Genomic DNA, 17,535 nt, shown 5'->3' with positions numbered 1-17,535 from the left:
CACCCATTCATGGCAATTCAATAGTTTTAGCACAGTCTTGGCAGTAGGAAATCATCTTTGGTTATCTTTGCGCCATAAGCATATGAGCCTCCAGCTCCCAAAGGCATCCTCAGAGGTCAGCCTCTCTACCCTTAGGCCTGTCTCTGAATAGTTCATTGTTAGCAGTGCTACCTACCTGGCCTGTTGCTACATAGTCCTTGAGGGGGTGTATGGCCAGGCACAGGATGTCATCGTCATGGCCCATGTAGAAGCGCTGGGTGTTCTGCTGTCGGTTGTACACCACCCCCACGGCCGCCACGTGGTACACTATCTCCCCTGTCTGGGTGTAGAACAGGTTGCTCCTGCAGTCGTAGCCTCTGTAGCTGGAGCACAACAACACAGGGAACAATTATTCAGATCAATAATAATGAATGGTTAATATCGGTCACAATCTAGCTCTTGTTTGTGTGATGTTTGATGGTATGTGGTGCCGCCGTGGATGGTGGTATGAGGTGTCCTAACCCGTGGATGAAGTGTAGCTTCAACCCGCTCCCTGGCGCTCTCTCCCTCTTCTTCATGGCCACCGCACGGTGCTTCTCCTTGGACTGCTCTTTGAGCTGAGGTAGATCTTCTTTGTAAACCTGGACATGGAAATGCAAGGTGAGGAATCTGTTAAGGTTTTTACTCAATGTAATATCAATTGTTTTTCATATGCAATGTTCATAAATGTGTCATTTTCAAAGGCAAAGTCATCTGAGAGGAGAGCAGGTGTTGTGTCGCTAACCTGCCGCCGATATGTGAGGTGTGTCTCCTGCTCGATCTCTGAGTCCATCTCAGGCACGTCCGACTGGTCCGAGTCCGACTCCTCACTGTTGGAGTCGCCCAACGTCTCTGCGGGAGAGAAGAAGACGACTACATCATATCTATTCTACCACCCAGCTGCTCTGCGGGAGAGAAGAAGACGACTACATCATATCTATTCTACCACCCAGCTGCTCTGCGGGAGAGAAGAAGACGACTACATCATATCTATTCTACCACCCAGCTGCTCTGCGGGAGAGAAGAAGACGACTACATCATATCTATTCTACCACCCAGCTGCTCTGCGGGAGAGAAGAAGACGACTACATCATATCTATTCTACCACCCAGCTGCTCCCACATCAGTCTGTTGAATAGGGTTAAACACACTAATCCAGAACTAGCAGACAACCAGTATTGAGTACCATTTTAGCCAACACCAAAGTGGATCACAGAACAATAGTTTGCTGGGTGAAGATGACATCTCATATTCATCAAGCAAGCCTTTTAGAAGTCTTAAGTGGTGGACTGCTTGCCCTGTTCCACAACCCTATTACGCAGACTGAGACATAAAAATGCTGACGCAGAGAAACTCGGTTGGCCGTGCCAAGACCAGGCAGTGAGTAGCCCTGGCACTGCTAGGCCGGTACTCGCTGGTCCATTAGGAAGATTAAATGGAACGGCAGTTAGTATGTGGCTTCATTTCACAAAGCGCAGCACAGCTCTGTCTGAGACCATTTAGGTGAGAAACATTACTTACAAATGAGGACAAGGTTGTAGGAGCTGTACACAAACACAAAAGTGCTCTTCTATGAGCTGATGTAGAAAGCTTTTAGCTGGACTAAGGAACATCATTCAAGGGGAAGGGTCACAGACTTCTCTGCACTTCAGAGTCATATTCACATTGAGCAGGGGTGATGTTATAGAATGGGGGCGGTAATAGAAACGGGACAGCGATGTACCTTGAGGTGCTATGTGAAGAGCTTCTTTCGACTTTCTGTCTGTGACAAACTTCCACTGGAAAACTGAGTGGTCAGCACCACCAATGGTTATCACCCACTGGTAGTCATGTGACCACCTGGCATTGGTTATATGGGCTGAGTGACCTAAATACTTTTTAAACTTTGCACCTGGGATAGAGAGAAGAGTAGTTCTAGGTTAATTTGTGAATGCATGAACTGACAACATCACATCAATGAATAGAGAAACCAATGGAAATCCTTACCTTTTCTTACACACGGGTACCGTAAAAGCTTCACTAATCCATAATCATCTGCCGTTACTAAAACTTGATTATTAAAGTTGGCGTCAACAGAGTTGATGTCATTGATCTCTGAGTATTTGGGCCATATTCCGTTGACCTCGGGGCCCAACACACACGTCCACGAGGACCACTGCACCAGCTTCAGTTCTTCCCTGTTGGTGACCTCTTTACCGCCTGAGTAGAAAGACAGTAAGAACTCCATCACGTGCAACTAAAGCGTCAAATGAGCAGCACATTAGTCATCATGACAAGGCACAATTATCGTATACCGTCAATGACCAAACTAAAAAGAATAAACATCATCGTCATCTTTAACACATTCATATTAGAAGGGGGAGGGGATTCAAAGTAGATAGATATACAGTAGTTTACACAATAGCAGCTTAACGTTTTTACATGAAGTTGGTAAAGTCGTTAATCATTTTACACCAGGACGGCACAGTCGAGAGGAGAAGCTACATTTCCAAAAGTTCCAAGCAGTCAAAACCATTTGTTTTTGAGCCAGGGGCGTCACCAAGGGTGTGTTATATGTAGTAGCAAATTTTCAAAGATGGCCATTTGAATGACAATTAATCGTTACCTAAAATTCCACAATCGTCACAGCCCTAGCCCTACAACAAGGCATACATGACAAATATAGCTGTAAAATATCATTAATAACAGTGTAGAAATGACACAAGAGAAATCCTGTCTTAGCCGGTGCACTTTCCTTCCCATAGAGAATAAGGCTCTTCACAGTGTCATTAATCTACAGGCCGAGACGTCTAATCGTCAGACTTACTTGGCATCCTGTAGAAGAGCCTCTTTCCGTTGCCGTCGTTGGTCTGCAGATACTTGCTGTCTGTGGACCAGTCCATGTGTGTGATGAAGCTAGTGGAGCCAATGCACTCTCCCACCTTCTTGTACCTCTGCACCACGCCGTAGATGTCCACAGAGTTATCATTGGAGCCCACGGCCAGGTGAGCTCCGTCAGGAGAGTACTTCAGCTCATGGATGGCCTCCTTCCTGTCCTTGATGTGGACCACCTCTGTCATATCTCTGTGGAGAGGAAGGACGTTACTGCAAGCATCCACTAACTTGTCATATTGTTCATGAGTAATGAAATTGTAAAAAAAGGAAGTTAACATGAAGTTCATACCAAGCTAATCAGAAAGAATCAGATGTGCCCTTTGACCTCTGCCCTGTACTCACCTGACCCGTAGGACGGTGAAGGAGCCGTCCTTCATGCCCAGCGCCAGGTGAATGCCGTCCGTGCTCACAGCTGCACAGCGGATAGGTTCCTCCATATTACAGCGAGCTATCAGCGCATGATCTATAAGGCTCCATATTCTACAGAGACAGAGGGAGAGACAGAGAAACTAACTAACTATAACATTTTCCGCCAAGATAGAACTGCCAAAGGGGGCGGTGTTGCAATCTACTGCAGAGATAGCCTGCAGAGTTCTGTCTTACCATCCAGGTCTGTACCAAAACAATTCGGGCTTCTACTTCTAAAAATGCACCTTTCCAGAAACAAGTCTCTCACCGTTACCGCTTGCTATAGACCACCCTCTGCCCCCAGCTGTGCCCTGGACACCATATGTGAATTGATTGCCCCCCATCTATCTTCTGAGCTCGTGCTGCTAGGTGACCTAAACTGGTACATGCTTAACACCCTGGCCATCCTACAATTAAAGCTTGATGCCCTCAATCTCACACAAATTAATCAATGAACCTACCAGGTACAACCCCAAATCTGTAAACACGGGCACCCTCATAGATATCATCCTAACTAACTCGCCCTCCAAATACACCTCTGCTGTTTTCAATCAAGATCTCAGCGATCACTGCCTCATTGCCTGCATCCGTAATGGGTCTGCGGTCAAACGACCACCCCTCATCACAGTCAAACGCTCCCTAAAACACTTCAGCGAGCAAGCCTTTCTAATCGACCTGGCCCGGGTATCCTGGAAGGATATTGACCTCATCCCGTCAGTAGAGGATGCCTGGTTATTCTTTAAAAGTGCCTTCCTCACCATCTTAAATAAGCATGCTCCATTCAAAAAACATAGAACTAGGAATAGATATAGTCCTTGGTTCACTCCAGACCTGTCTGTCCTTGACCAGCACAAAAACATCCTGTGGCGTTCTGCATTACCACCGAATAGCCCCCGTGATATGCAACTTTTCAGGGAAGTTAGGAACAAATATACACAGGCAGTTAGAAAAGCTAAGGCTAGCTTTTTCAAACAGAAATTTGCATCCTGTAGTACTAACTCAAAAAAGGTCTGGGACACTGTAAAGTCCATGGAGAATAAGAGCACCTCCTCCCAGCTGCCCACTGGACTGAGGCTAGGAAACACTGTCACTACTGATAAATCCACAATAATTGAGAATTTCAATAAGCATTTTTCTACGGCTGGCCATGCTTTCCACCTGGCTACCCCTACCCCGGTCAACAGCCCTGCGCTCCCCACAGCAACTCGCCCAAACCTCCCCCACTTCTCCTTCACCCAAATCCAGATAGCTGATGTTCTGAAAAAGCTGCAAAATATGGACCCCTACAAATCAGCCGGACTAGACAATCTGGACCCTCTCTTTCTAAAATTATCTGCCGAAATTATTGCAACCCCTATTACTAGCCTGTTCAACCTCTCTTTCGTATAGTCTGAGATTCCCATAGATTGGAAAGCTGCCGCTGTCATCCCCCACTTCAAAAGGGGGAGACACTCTAGACCCAAACTGTTACAGACCTATATCTATTCTACCCTGCCTTTCTAAGGTCTTTGAAAGCCAAGTTAACAAACAGATTACCGACCATTTTGAATCTCACCGCTATGCAATCTGGTTTCAGAGCTGGTCATGGGTCCTAAACGCTATCATAACCACCATCGATAAGAGACAATACTGTCCAGCCGTATTCATCGACCTGGCTAAGGCTTTCGACTCTGCCAATCACAACATTCTTATTGGCAGACTCAACAGCCTTGGTTTCTCAAATGACTGCCTCGCCTAGTTCACCAACTACTTCTCCGATAGAGTTCAGTATGTCAAATCGGAGGGCCTGTTGTCCGGACCTCTGGCAGTCTCTATGGGGGTGCCACAGGGTTCAATTCTCGGGCTGACTCTCTTCTCTGTATACATCAATGATGTCGCTCTTGCTGCTGGTGATTCTTTGATCCACCTCTACGCAGACGACACCATTCTGTATACCTCTGGCCCTTCGTTGGACACTGTGTTAACTAACCTTCAGATGAGCTTCAATGCCATACAACACTCCTTCCGTGGCCTCCAACTGCTCTTAAATGCAAGTAAAACTAAATGCATGCTCTTCAACCAATTGCTGCCCGCACTTGCCCGCCCGTCCAGCATCACTACTCTGGACGGTTCTGACTTAGAATATGTGGACAACTACAAATACCTAGGTGTCTGGTTAGACTGTAAACTCTCCTTCCAGACTCACATTAAACATCTCCAATCCAAAATTAAATCTAGAATCGGCTTCCTATTTTGCAACAAAGCATCCTTCACTCATGCTGCCAAACATACCCTCGTAAAACTGACCACCCTACCGATCCTCGACTTCGGCGATGTCATTTACAAAATAGCCTCCAACACTCTACTCAACAAATTGGATGCAATCTATCACAGTGACATCCGTTTTGTCACCAAAGCCCCATATACTATCCACCACTGTGACCTGTATGCTCTCGTTGGCTGGCCCTCGCTTCATACTCGTCGCCAAACCCACTGGCTCCAGGTCATCTACAAGTCTCTGCTAGGTAAAGCCCCGCCTTATCTCAGCTCACTGGTCACCATAGCAGCACCCACCCGTAGCACGCGCTCCAGCAGGTATATCTCACTGGTCACCCCCAAAGCCAATTCTTCCTTTGGCCGCCTCTCCTTCCAGTTCTCTGCTGCCAATGACAGGAATGAACTGCAAAAATCACTGAAGCTGGAGACTCATATCTCCCTCACTAGCTTTAAGCACCAGCTGTCAGAGCAGCTCACAGATCACTGCACCTGTACATAGCTCATCTGTAAATAGCCCATCCAATCTACCTCATCCCCATACTGTATTTATTTATTTATTTGTTTATTTATTTATCTTGCTCCTTTGCACCCCAGTATCTCAACTTGCACATTCATATTCTGCACATCTACCATTCCAGTGTTTAATTGCTATAGTGTAATTACTTTGCCACGATGGCCTATTCATTGCCTTACCTCTCTTATCCTACCTCATTTGAACATGCTGTATATAGATTTTTCTACTGTATTATTGATTGTATGTTTGTTTATTCCATGTGTAACTCTGTGTTGTTGTATGTGTCGAACTGCTTTGCTTTATCTTAGCCAGGTCGCAGTTGGAAATGAGAACTTGTTCTCAACTAGCCTACCTGGTTAAATAAAGATGAAATAGGGAGAGACTGAGGGAGAGACAGAGGGAGAAGGAGAAACAGAGAGACAGAGACCGAGGGAGAGACAGAGACCGAGGGAGAGACAGAGACCGAGGGAGAGACAGAGACCGAGGGAGAGACAGAAACAGAGAGAGAGACAGAGACCGAGGGAGAGACAGAAACAGAGACAGAGACCGAGGGAGAGACAGAAACAGAGAGAGAGACAGAGACCGAGGGAGAGACAGAAACAGAGAGAGAGACAGAGACCGAGGGAGAGACAGAGAGAGAGGGAGAGACAGAAACAGAGACAGAGACAGAGGGAGGGAGAGACAGAGGGAGAGACAGAGGGAGAGACAGAGGGAGAGACAGAAACAGAGGGAGGGAGAGACAGAGGGAGAGACAGAAACAGAGGGAGGGAGAGACAGAGGGAGAGACAGAAACAGAGGGAGGGAGAGACAGAGGGGGAGACAGAAACAGACGGAGAGACAGAGGGAGAGACAGAAACAGAGGGAGAGACAGAGGGGGAGACAGAAACAGAGGGAGAGACAGAAACAGAGGGAGAGACAGAGGGGGAGACAGAGGGGGAGACAGAGGGAGAGGGAGAGGGAGAGGGAGAGACGGGGAGAGACAGAGAGAGAGGCGAGACAGAGACAGAGGCGAGACAGAAACAGAGACAGAGACAGAGGGAGAGACAGAGGGAGAGAGAGGGAGAGACAGAGAGAGAGAGAGACAGAGAGAGACAGAGACAGAGACAGAGGGAGAGACAGAGGGAGAGAGAGGGAGAGGGAGAGACAGAGAGAGAGAGAGACAGAGAGAGACAGAGACAGAGAGAGAGGGAGAGACAGAGAGAGAGGGAGAGACAGAGAGAGAGGGAGACAGAGGGAGAGACAGAGGAAGAGACAGAGAGAGAGGGAGAGAATGAACCATATAAGTACCTGAATATGTGTCCCTGTATATGTGTACCTGTATATGTGTACCTGTATATGTGTACCTGTATATGTGTACCTGTATATGTGTACCTGTATATGTGTACCTGTATATGTGTACCTGTATATGTGTACCTGTATATGTGTACCTGTATATGTGTACCTGTATATGTGTACCTGTATATGTGTACCTGTATATGTACATTGCTTTGGATGCACCAGATCATTGGGAGAGGGAGAGAATGAACCATATAAGTACCTGAATATGTGTCCCTGTATATGTGTACCTGTATATGTGTACCTGTATATGTGTACCTGTATATGTGTACCTGTATATGTGTACCTGTATATGTGTACCTGTATATGTGTACCTGTATATGTACATTGCTTTGGATGCACCAGATCATTGAGGGTAACTGCATTTGTGGGAGGGATACTGTAGTTCTAATGAGCATAAACTAATTTGTAAGTCGCTCTGGATAAGAGCGTCTGCTAAATGACTTAAATGTAAATGTAATCCTAGGGTTTGACAGTGGTTGTGCTTGGTCACCCACCTGACTGAACGGTCATCGCTGCCGGTCATGGCCAGGGGCTTGGTGGGGTGCACTGCCAGCGCCCACAGCTCCCCCTCACAGTGACCCTGCATGATGAGGAAGGGCTTGGTGCGATCATGGACCACCACCTCAAAGATCTCACTGTCCTGGGTGCCCACCAAGATGTGATCTCCCCGCCAACACACGCTGCGCACTGACAACCCTGCCAACACACACATGCATGCACAAACAGTTAATAAATAAAAACATTCAGACAGACACCTACACACAGAGTGGCTGTTAGAAACAGAACAAGACAGAAGGAATACAAGAAGACTACACAGTCTATTAGTTGTTATGGAGACAGTGTAGTTGGCTGTCTCTGGGGTAAGAAGGAATTGAGGTAGCTATATACAGTATATTCATACATTGTATACATATTCATATACTGTACATACATAAATATGTATATAAATAATACAATAACACTTTGGGCTGAATAACCAACAAGGGGAATGGAACAATACAATACAGGGACGTCTATGCACATAAGGACAGAGGTAGTACTCCGATTGTCCAGTGCCCTGCTCACTGTTACCCACCTCCGCTATTTTCACCTCTAGCTACTGTTAGGCCCAAGACCACAAATCAAAACGAAAGAAAGAAGAAAGGAAACAACTATTAGTTCCTAGAATACATCCTCTAGATGTAATAGAAAAGGCTCTAGCGGTATACAAAAGGCCTGTACTATCAAACAGCATGAAGAACACACTGGTTCATTTAACAACTGGCCTCCTGTGGACTGACTGTGTGTGGGGGTAGAGAAGAGGAGAGTAGATGAGGGAGTTGCATGTCACCTTTATATCCCTGGTCTGTTTCCCTGAGATCGATAACAGTAATTGGTTTGAAGTTGAGGTCCCATAGCCGGACGCAGCCGTCCCGGCCCCCCGTGGCAAAGCCCTCCTCACAGGCATTCATGCTGAAAATCCCGGACTGGAAGAAAAGACAGTCGGTCAGTGGGGATGTGCACCATAAATGAAGAAGACAGACCGGCGGTACAGCAGCTACCAACAGCCCTGCTGCAGCAGACACATGTCTAACAAGGCTTTCACAATTACAAACTATCTGCTGCGTGAAGAGATGACACAACGCTGCGTTACATAAAGCGCTTCAACCATTGTTTTTCTCCTCATTTATTGGCAGGCTCCGGGGACCACCTGCTGTGCAACACAGTGACTGAAGTAGACTGTTGGGAGTGTAGAGGACAGACGTGGACCAACGTAGAGTGCCCTCCCCCACCCCTCCAGCCCTGCATCCAGCTGTTCAACTCACAGATATCATTTCATCCTGAGAAGTAAACGGCTGATTCTTTTCACTGAGGAAAATAAAAGAGAGCCAAAGAGGCTTCATGACATAACCGGTCCTCTTGTATGCTGGCATCAGACTAAATAAACCAAGCTCTATGGACGGAGGAGTTGATCAGTCGCAGGTGGCTGAGTTGGACATGGATGATGACGTGCTTTATCATCCACTGGCCAGCCAGGCAGGCAGGCAGGCAGGCAGGCAGGCAGGCAGGCAGGCAGGCAGGCAGGCAGGCAGGCAGGCAGGCAGGCAGGCAGGCAGGCAGGCAGGCAGGCAATGCAATTGAGTGAGTTTTGGGTCTGAATGTGAAAGCAGGCCTGTGGCAGACATGTGGGGGCTGTAGCAGAATGCAAGCCTGAGCTGCATAGCATGACATCTCTTGATTTGAGAAGAGTCTGCTGCTTAGCATTCCCCAAACTACATCCCACTACTGACAGGGGTGACACAAACAAGAGACACCACCAGGAAGTGAGGCAGAACTAAAGCTGATTTGAAGTTAGAACCAACAACCCCACACACTTACTCCATGGGCTCCTTGGACTGTCCGGATCAGGTTGATGCCCTTCCAGACGTAGATGTCACCGTTCAAGGCACCTGAATATGTGACCTCATCTCTGGCACAGGCCAGGCACAGGATGGTTTGGAGATCTCCCGTTTTGCCAAAAACTCCTCGCTTAGGGGTCAGGGCGTTGCCACATAAGCTCCAAAACTGAACCCAGAAACAAACAGGGGAGACAGGAGAGAAGACTGAGTTTAACGGGGTGGTTAATAAATAAATCAACCAACTCATCCTACTCTGAGAGTCATACATTAATAGTATCATACAAAAAACGTTATCTAGCATGGAAACAAGGCTGCAGCATTTTAACTTGTGTTTATTTGTAGAGTGAACATTAGTTTAATTTTGTAAAGTAAAGTACAAGGTCTGTACAAAATGACAAAGACAAACACTGGGATCACATTGCGCACGTAACGTCTCAATTTGCATGCACACACACCCAACACACAGATCCATCTCCATACACAAACTAAAATCTAACCTTGCACACAAAGGCTCAAATCTAAATCCCTAAAGTCCACCGTCATGAACCCACGCTGGAGGTCAGAGCTGTAATCAGCTGATCAGCATGCAGACACACCCTGCCTCAGGGCAGGTATCACCATCACACACAGTCTCCACCTCCACCGGTCACCATCAAGCTCAGACCCACCATAGTTCATGAACAAGGTCATCGGGATGCACGGGCACATTCCAGACCGTGGACAAATTCCATAAAGCGGAGAGCCGCTTTGTCTGCATGACGAGGAGATGAAAGGAAAGAGTTGAGTGTGTGTTGTGTTTCCTATGCCCAGAGACTGGCACCCTGACATGTGTCAGAACACAGAGAGATGCACTCGTCAAAGGGAGCAGCTGGAACATGACAGCCTTTTTCATTTCCTGCCTTAGGAGGATGTCTCTCATGTCAATATTTATCCCCCTAGCTTCAGCTAGAGCTTGGATCTCTCTTCAATTGTAATATGCCTGCAGGTGTAATCATGATGCATTATACATACAGGCTTTAAGTAAACCAACTTCCAAACAACCTTTGAGTCTGATGTAGATAGTAGCAATATCCCAACACATTATAGTGTGTCCTACGTATCAGACGAGAACGTCTCAGAGCTGTACGTCTGTAGAGCTAAGATAGGACCCAGGGATGAGCTCTGGTACCAGCCCAGCCGGTGAGAGTATCACTAACACTGTGCTGTTAAGGGAGAGAGGGCCAGTGTGTTAACGGGAGGGATTGATTCTCACAGGCCAGCATCATCAGCTCCACTACACAGCCCTAGTGTCCCAGACTGCTGAAAGTCTGAGGTCCTGGGACACCACAGGGGAGGATGCTTTTAATCCTGTTGGGGAAGTAAAGCCAGAAAGTAGTTTCCAGGAAAAGAGAGCGGGTGCTTGGCGTGAGGGCAGGTCGTGTTGAGTTGTGTGGTCGTAATGGTGCTGCTCAGTGGAGCTCGGCAGGGCTTTGTGTCCCAGCCTCAGCCTGTTGTGGAGGCAGGCAATGGGAATGGAGGCGGCGCGAGTGGGCGCCTGGCTGGCCCTGCCTGCCTGGGTCTGATAAGACAGGGACACGCAGGCTACGGCTAATCCCCTCACTGCTCTAAATTACTGCTGAGAGGAGACGAGAGGCTGGAGGGTTTATAATGAGACCAAAACGAGAGAGAGAGAGAGAGAGAGAGAGAGAGAGCGGAGCTAGTGAGAGAGAGTGTGAGAGAGAGCCGCAGTGACAGTGGATTTGAACACTTCAATTCTGCTAAAGAATAACAAGTAAAACCACTCTCTTTAAAAGCAGAGATAGCAGCAAGACCAGACAATCCTCCCCAGTCAAAACTTAGTCTGGCCACAGTGCGTCATAAAGAAGATGAAGGGAAAAGAGAGGAGGAGGAGGAGGATGCTCTAGCTAACAGTGCCCAGCCCAGGATCTGCAGAATGTCAGTGATCAGTAACATGGCCACGTGCACAACAGATCCTTTCTGCACCACTTCTCCAGGGAAAACCTTTTAATGTAATCAAAGTTGAGAGGGTGTAATTCATCAGCCAGGGCGGGCAGGCACCAACTCCCCCCCTCACCACACCATTCCCCCTCTCTGCTTGCCGCTCATAACCACCACAGTGACTCTCAATGTCATGGCACTGACGGCTTGACTGAGCATTATAGAACTGATTGACTGACTGGCTTATTATCCATTTTACAGCAATGACTGACTGACTCAGTGTAATGATACTTGCTGACTGAGTTGTGTCAGGGCAGTGGTGTAAAGTACTTAAGTAAAAATACTTTCAAGTACTACTTAAGTAGTTTTTGGGGGTATCTGTACTTTACTATTCTATTTTTGACTACTTTTACTTCACTACATTCCTAAAGAAAATATTGTACTTTTTACTCCATACATTTTCCCTGACACCCAAAAGTACTTGTTACATTTTGAATGGCTAGCAGGACAGAAAATGGTTCAATTCACACACTTATCAAGAGAACATCCCTTGTCATCCCTACTGCCTCTGATCTGGTGGACTCACTAAACAGAGAACCTCCCTAGTCACCCCTACTGCCTCTGATCTGGAGGACTCACTAAACAGAGAACATCCCCGGTCATCCCTACTGCTTCTGATCTGGAGGACTCACTAAACAGAGAACATCCCCGGTCATCCCTACTGCCTCTGATCTGGTGGACTCACTAAACAGAGAACATCCCTGGTCATCCCTACTGCCTCTGATCTGGAGGACTCACTAAACAGAGAACATCCCCGGTCATCCCTACTGCCTCTGATCTGGTGGACTCACTAAACAGAGAACATCCCTGGTCATCCCTACTGCCTCTGATCTGGTGGACTCACTAAACACACATGCTTTGTTTGTAAATGATATCTGAGTGTTGGAATGTGCCCCTGGCTTTCTGTAAATGAAAAACAAGAAAATGGTGCCATCTGGTTAGCGTAATATAAATAATTAGAAATGATTCATACTTTTACTTTTGATACTTAAGTATATTTTAAACCAAATACTTTCAGACTTTTACTCAAGTAGAACTTTACTTTTACTCAAGTATGACAGTTGGGTAATTTTTCCACCACTGTGTCAGGGTCCTGGCGGAGGAGGCTTAAAATCATCCCACCCTTCTGCTTAACATCCCTCTTTGCATGACTGCCTCTCTTGTCTGCCTGTCTATATCATTAACATTTCAAGTTCTCCTTCAATCAATCAAATGTATTTATAAAGTCCTTTTTACATCAGCCGATGTCAAAGTGCTATACAGAAACCCAGCCTAAAACCCCAAACAGCAAGCAATGCAGGTGTAGAAGCACGGTGGCTAGGAAAAACTCCCTAGAAAGGCCGGAACCTAGGAAGAAACCTAGAGAGGAACCAGGCTCTGAGGGGTGGCAAGTCCTCTTCTGGCTGTGCCGGGTGGAGATTATAACAGAACATGGCCAAGATGTTCAAATGTTCATAGATGACCAGCAAGGTCAAATAATAATAATCACAGTGGTTGTAGAGGGTGCAATAGGTCAGCACCTTAACAGCTCAGCACAGAATGGGTGTGTTAGTGTGCTTGTGTGTATAGGAATGTGTGTATGTGCACATTGGATGCCACCCTCATGAAGGGAAAACAGAGTGCAAATGGTGAAAGACATGGCGGGATCTCCTTAATCAACAGTAAACACGTCGTCACAAATGTCAAAACCAGGCCAGTGGTGTCTGTAATATCGCGTGTGACTAGCATACGTACAGTTGATTACCACAGCACCCCCCTTGGGCCAATCAGTGTCATTTTGTCTCTATGACAAGATGCATCATTCACCCAAATTTTGTCAAAATCGGGCCAGCGGTGTCTGAGATATTGTGTTGATTAGCTAGATTAATATCCCTGAACATGTGTACCAAATTTCATCATTCTGAGTCAAACAGATCAAGAGATATAAACTTGTGCCCGTTATAGCGCCACCGTGTTGTCAATATGAATGTTGTTGCATATGCTGAGTCTAGACAGTGTTTGCAACATGTGTACACATTTATGTTACAATACAAATATCCTTCACTGATTTATATGCATTTATGTGCCAGACCACACCCACATGAATGTTTATTGGTCAATAGCGTTTTAGGTACTCGTCTGGAAAATATTGCCTTGAGAGACCTTAATCCAGATGCCACATATCAAGATTTGTGCCAGAAAAGTAAGGTTTTAAGTGTTTTTCACAAAATTCTAAATAGCAGAAAGTCAATCATGGTGGACCTTATGGATCCCTGAGGGAAATGTGTTCCTTGTGAGGAGAAGGACCTATGTACCAAATTACTTTAGGTCAAATGGGGTGAGGAGCGTAATCTTTCAAGATATTTAAATATCTTGTTATAGCGCCACCTTCTGGCCAATCAGTATAATTGTGTAAATGCCGGATCTCTACAGCAAGACGCATCATTCACCCAAGTTTTGTCAAAATTGGGCCAGTGCTGTCTGTGACTAACGTACAAATGTACTAATGTACCAACGGACGGAGACAGATCCACAGTCCCCTCCCAGACTTCATCGTGGGGGACAACTAATCATCTAACAGCCAGACGTGTGCTTGTCTGCAAGTCCCAGGCACAGGGCTGCTAAGCAAATGTCACAGTCAAACCCAAATCAAATGACCTTCTGATCGCAAAAGGATTTTAGCTAATGGTGGATCCTCTTGCTTCCCTCTTGTCTTTTGTGTTGAAGTGGGAGCCGCAGACAGGCCCAGAGACTGTGTTTTTCTGGGACTATAGTGAGGGGATTATTGGGGCTAAATCTGCTGGATGCATTGAGTGCTATAATCGCTGAGTGAGCACAGGGCTGGGGAGCAGATGTCACATGGTCCGCAGGGGAAAGGCTCGGGAATTATGTGGGACGATTGCTGGATTGCCTTGGCATCATGAGATAGAAAGAGAGGGAGAGAAAGACAAAGAGAGAGATAGACATGGAAAGGGAAAGAGAGTGAGAGGGGGGAGGGAGTGAAAGAGCACGCGCTGAGAGAGAGAGAGAGGAAGGGATTGGTTTGCTGCACTGGGGTCCGTGCGTGGGGTTGTGGGAGAGTAGAGGTATTATCATGAGGGATGGGGGTGGGGGAGACACCAGGCAGGGCAAAGAGGATGGAGAGTCATCCTTGAGATCTCATAAGAAATACTAAACATATGTCAAGGAGGATAGCACCTCCATATTACAGATAAGGTAGATCAATTCCTATCCCAATGATGAACACACAATCACACACAGAAGCACATTGAACTAAATGAAAAATATTTTATGAACGCAGAAGTTCCCTGTGAGATGATATCTATCTCAAGACAACAATTTGGTCTAAATTTCATTTGGGGAGTAGTGTTTAATGACCATTCAAGGGGAACACCGTGAATCTAATACAAGGCGTTTGCAGAGATATGAGTGCTTCATTGAAGACAGTAGTTTGTATAGAGAAATGTAAAGCTGAATGTGGAGAACTGAAAGGGAAAAATGTCCATACAGCTGAGTATCATAGCCACTGCTGAATTCTCCTTGAAAGATAAGAAATTGTTCCTCCTCTACAGTCCACATTAATAGAGATGAACTTGAAAAGAGAGATTTCTATGAGTCATTCCCTGTCCTACTTATGTTATGAATTAATAGTCATAAACTCCAGAATAAAAGTAATATGCATATATCACTTAGGGCTTTGATATGATCATGATACAGCAAAGAAGATAGAGAAAAGGAGAGCATTACCGTTAAAATCTTTGCGTAACTTTTTGAAAACATTACGCTAATAAGACACAAGACATCATACCTTTTCAAAATCAGACTGGTTATGTACAACATACACGACCAAAAGTATGTGGACACCTGCTCGTCGAAAACATCTCATTCCAAAATCATTGGCCTTTATATGGAGTTGGTCCCCCCTTTGCTGCTATAACAGCCTCCACTCTTCTGGGAAGGCTTTCCACTAGATGTTGGAACATTAGTGCGGGGACTTGCTTCCATTCAGCCACAAGAGCATTAGTGAGGTTGGGCACTGATGTTGGGCGATTAGGCCTGGCTCACAGTCGGCGTTCCAATTCATCCCAAAGGTGTTCGATGGGGTTGAGGTCAGGGCTCTGTGCAGGCCAGTCAAGTTCTTCCACACCGATCTCGACAAACCATTTCTGTATGGATCTCGCTTTGTGCAGGGAGGCATTGTCATGCTGAAACAGGAAAGGGCCTTCCCCAAACTGTTGCCACAAAGAAGGAAGCATAGAATCGTCTAGAATGTCATTGTATGCTATAGTGTTAAGATTTCCCTTCACTGGAACTAAGGGGCCTAGCCCGAACCATGAAAAACAGCCCCAGACCATTATTCCTCATCCACCAAACATTACAGTTGGCACTACGTATTGGGGCAGGTAGCGTTCTCCTGGCATCAGCCAAACCCAGATTTGTCCGTCAGACTGCCAGATGGTGAAGCGTGATTTATCACTCGAGAGAACATGTTTCCACTGCTCCAGAGTCCAATGGCTGCGAGCTTTACCTCTCCAGCCGACGCTTGGCATTGTGCATGGTGTTCCTAGGCTTGTGTGTGGCTGCTCGGCCATGGAAACCCATTTCATGAAGCTCCTGCCGAGCAGTTCTTGAGCTGAAGATGCTTCCAGAGGCAGTTTGGAACTCGGTAGTGAGTGTTGCAAACGAGGACAGACGATTTTTACCCTACACGCTTTAGCACTCCCGTTCTGTGAGCTTGTGTGACCTACTACATTTCCACTTCACAATAACAGCACTTACAGTTGACCAGGGCAGCTCTAACAGGGCAGAAATTTGATGAACTGACTTGTTGGAAAGGTGGCATCCTATGACGGTACCACGTTGAAAGTTACTGAGCTCTTCATTAAGGCCATTCTACAGCCAATGTTTGTCTATGGAGATTGCATGGCGGTGTGCTCGATTTTATACACCTGTCAGCAACGGGTGTGGCTGAAATAGCTGAATCCACTCATTTGAAGGGGTGTCCACATAATTTCCTATATATAGTGTATCTGTGTGTGCTAAGTATCCAACCAATCCAAACACATCTTGACAGCTGAGGGCCTTGAGTAAGCCAGTTTTGTAAGGACGAACTTGATTTAAACAGTACCTTGATATGTTTGACACCACAGCTAACAAGCTTGCTTGGCTGGTACAAGTCCCATGATATGTCAAATATCTGTGGGAAAGATCACATGGTAAGTTTAACTATATGCAATTAAATGCATAACATACCGTGCAACAAAATTAGTTTACAACACTTTTGATGTCATCTTCAATTAACGTCAAGGCGTCACACAAAACCTTAAGGTGTGGCAGTGCGTGTATGTCTTTGTCTGTGTGAGTCTTTGTGCGTATGTTGGTTGAGTAAAGAAATAACACAGCAGCATACATATTTTTTTTAAATTCTACTCCATTAGCTTAGCGTCTCTTCAGACAGAGTCTGGAATGCTAACGGTCAATCAGGCCTAACTTGTTTATGTGCGTCTCCTTTGGGCTGCTGCTCCTTCCTGGCTGCATTTCTAACTACAGTAATTGAGGAGATTGATCTGGGCCTGGTGCCTGGGACAGAGAGGTGAGGATGGTGTTGTATAGTTACCCTGTCAGTGTGGCCAGGAGCCGCTGCCAGCACCTTGCCCCTCCTCCAGTCCCACACACAGATCGTGTTTTTGGAGTCCAGACCCACTGAGACCAAACACTGCAAAGGAAACAGCATTTTATGAAACAGAATGACGACTACAATAAAATAAAAGA

The 17,535-nt window shown here is 46.2% G+C and overlaps 1 protein-coding gene across 1 annotated transcript in view; it reads right to left on the bottom strand.

Moving 5' to 3' along the window:
* LOC106611036 (echinoderm microtubule-associated protein-like 5) overlaps positions 1 to 17,535 on the bottom strand; it is a 58,486-nt gene that overhangs the window by 20,623 nt on the left and 20,328 nt on the right. Inside the window, exons 3-14 of the mRNA XM_082955666.1 lie at positions 17,381 to 17,479; positions 16,892 to 16,960; positions 9,767 to 9,952; positions 8,739 to 8,874; positions 7,903 to 8,104; positions 3,235 to 3,372; positions 2,825 to 3,081; positions 2,005 to 2,217; positions 1,742 to 1,909; positions 764 to 870; positions 502 to 620; positions 176 to 362 (exon numbers count right to left, since the gene is read on the bottom strand). Of these exons, the coding sequence (XP_082811792.1) occupies positions 176 to 362; positions 502 to 620; positions 764 to 870; positions 1,742 to 1,909; positions 2,005 to 2,217; positions 2,825 to 3,081; positions 3,235 to 3,372; positions 7,903 to 8,104; positions 8,739 to 8,874; positions 9,767 to 9,952; positions 16,892 to 16,960; positions 17,381 to 17,479 (1,881 nt within the window). The remainder of the gene's footprint in view (positions 1 to 175; positions 363 to 501; positions 621 to 763; positions 871 to 1,741; positions 1,910 to 2,004; positions 2,218 to 2,824; positions 3,082 to 3,234; positions 3,373 to 7,902; positions 8,105 to 8,738; positions 8,875 to 9,766; positions 9,953 to 16,891; positions 16,961 to 17,380; positions 17,480 to 17,535) is intronic.

This window comes from Salmo salar, chromosome 09, assembly GCF_965601325.2.
Source record: "Salmo salar chromosome 09, fSalSal1, whole genome shotgun sequence".
Classification (NCBI taxonomy): Eukaryota; Metazoa; Chordata; class Actinopteri; order Salmoniformes; family Salmonidae; genus Salmo; species Salmo salar.
The sequence above is the reverse complement of the archived record's forward strand: the minus strand, read 5'-3'. Positions and strand labels throughout refer to the sequence as shown.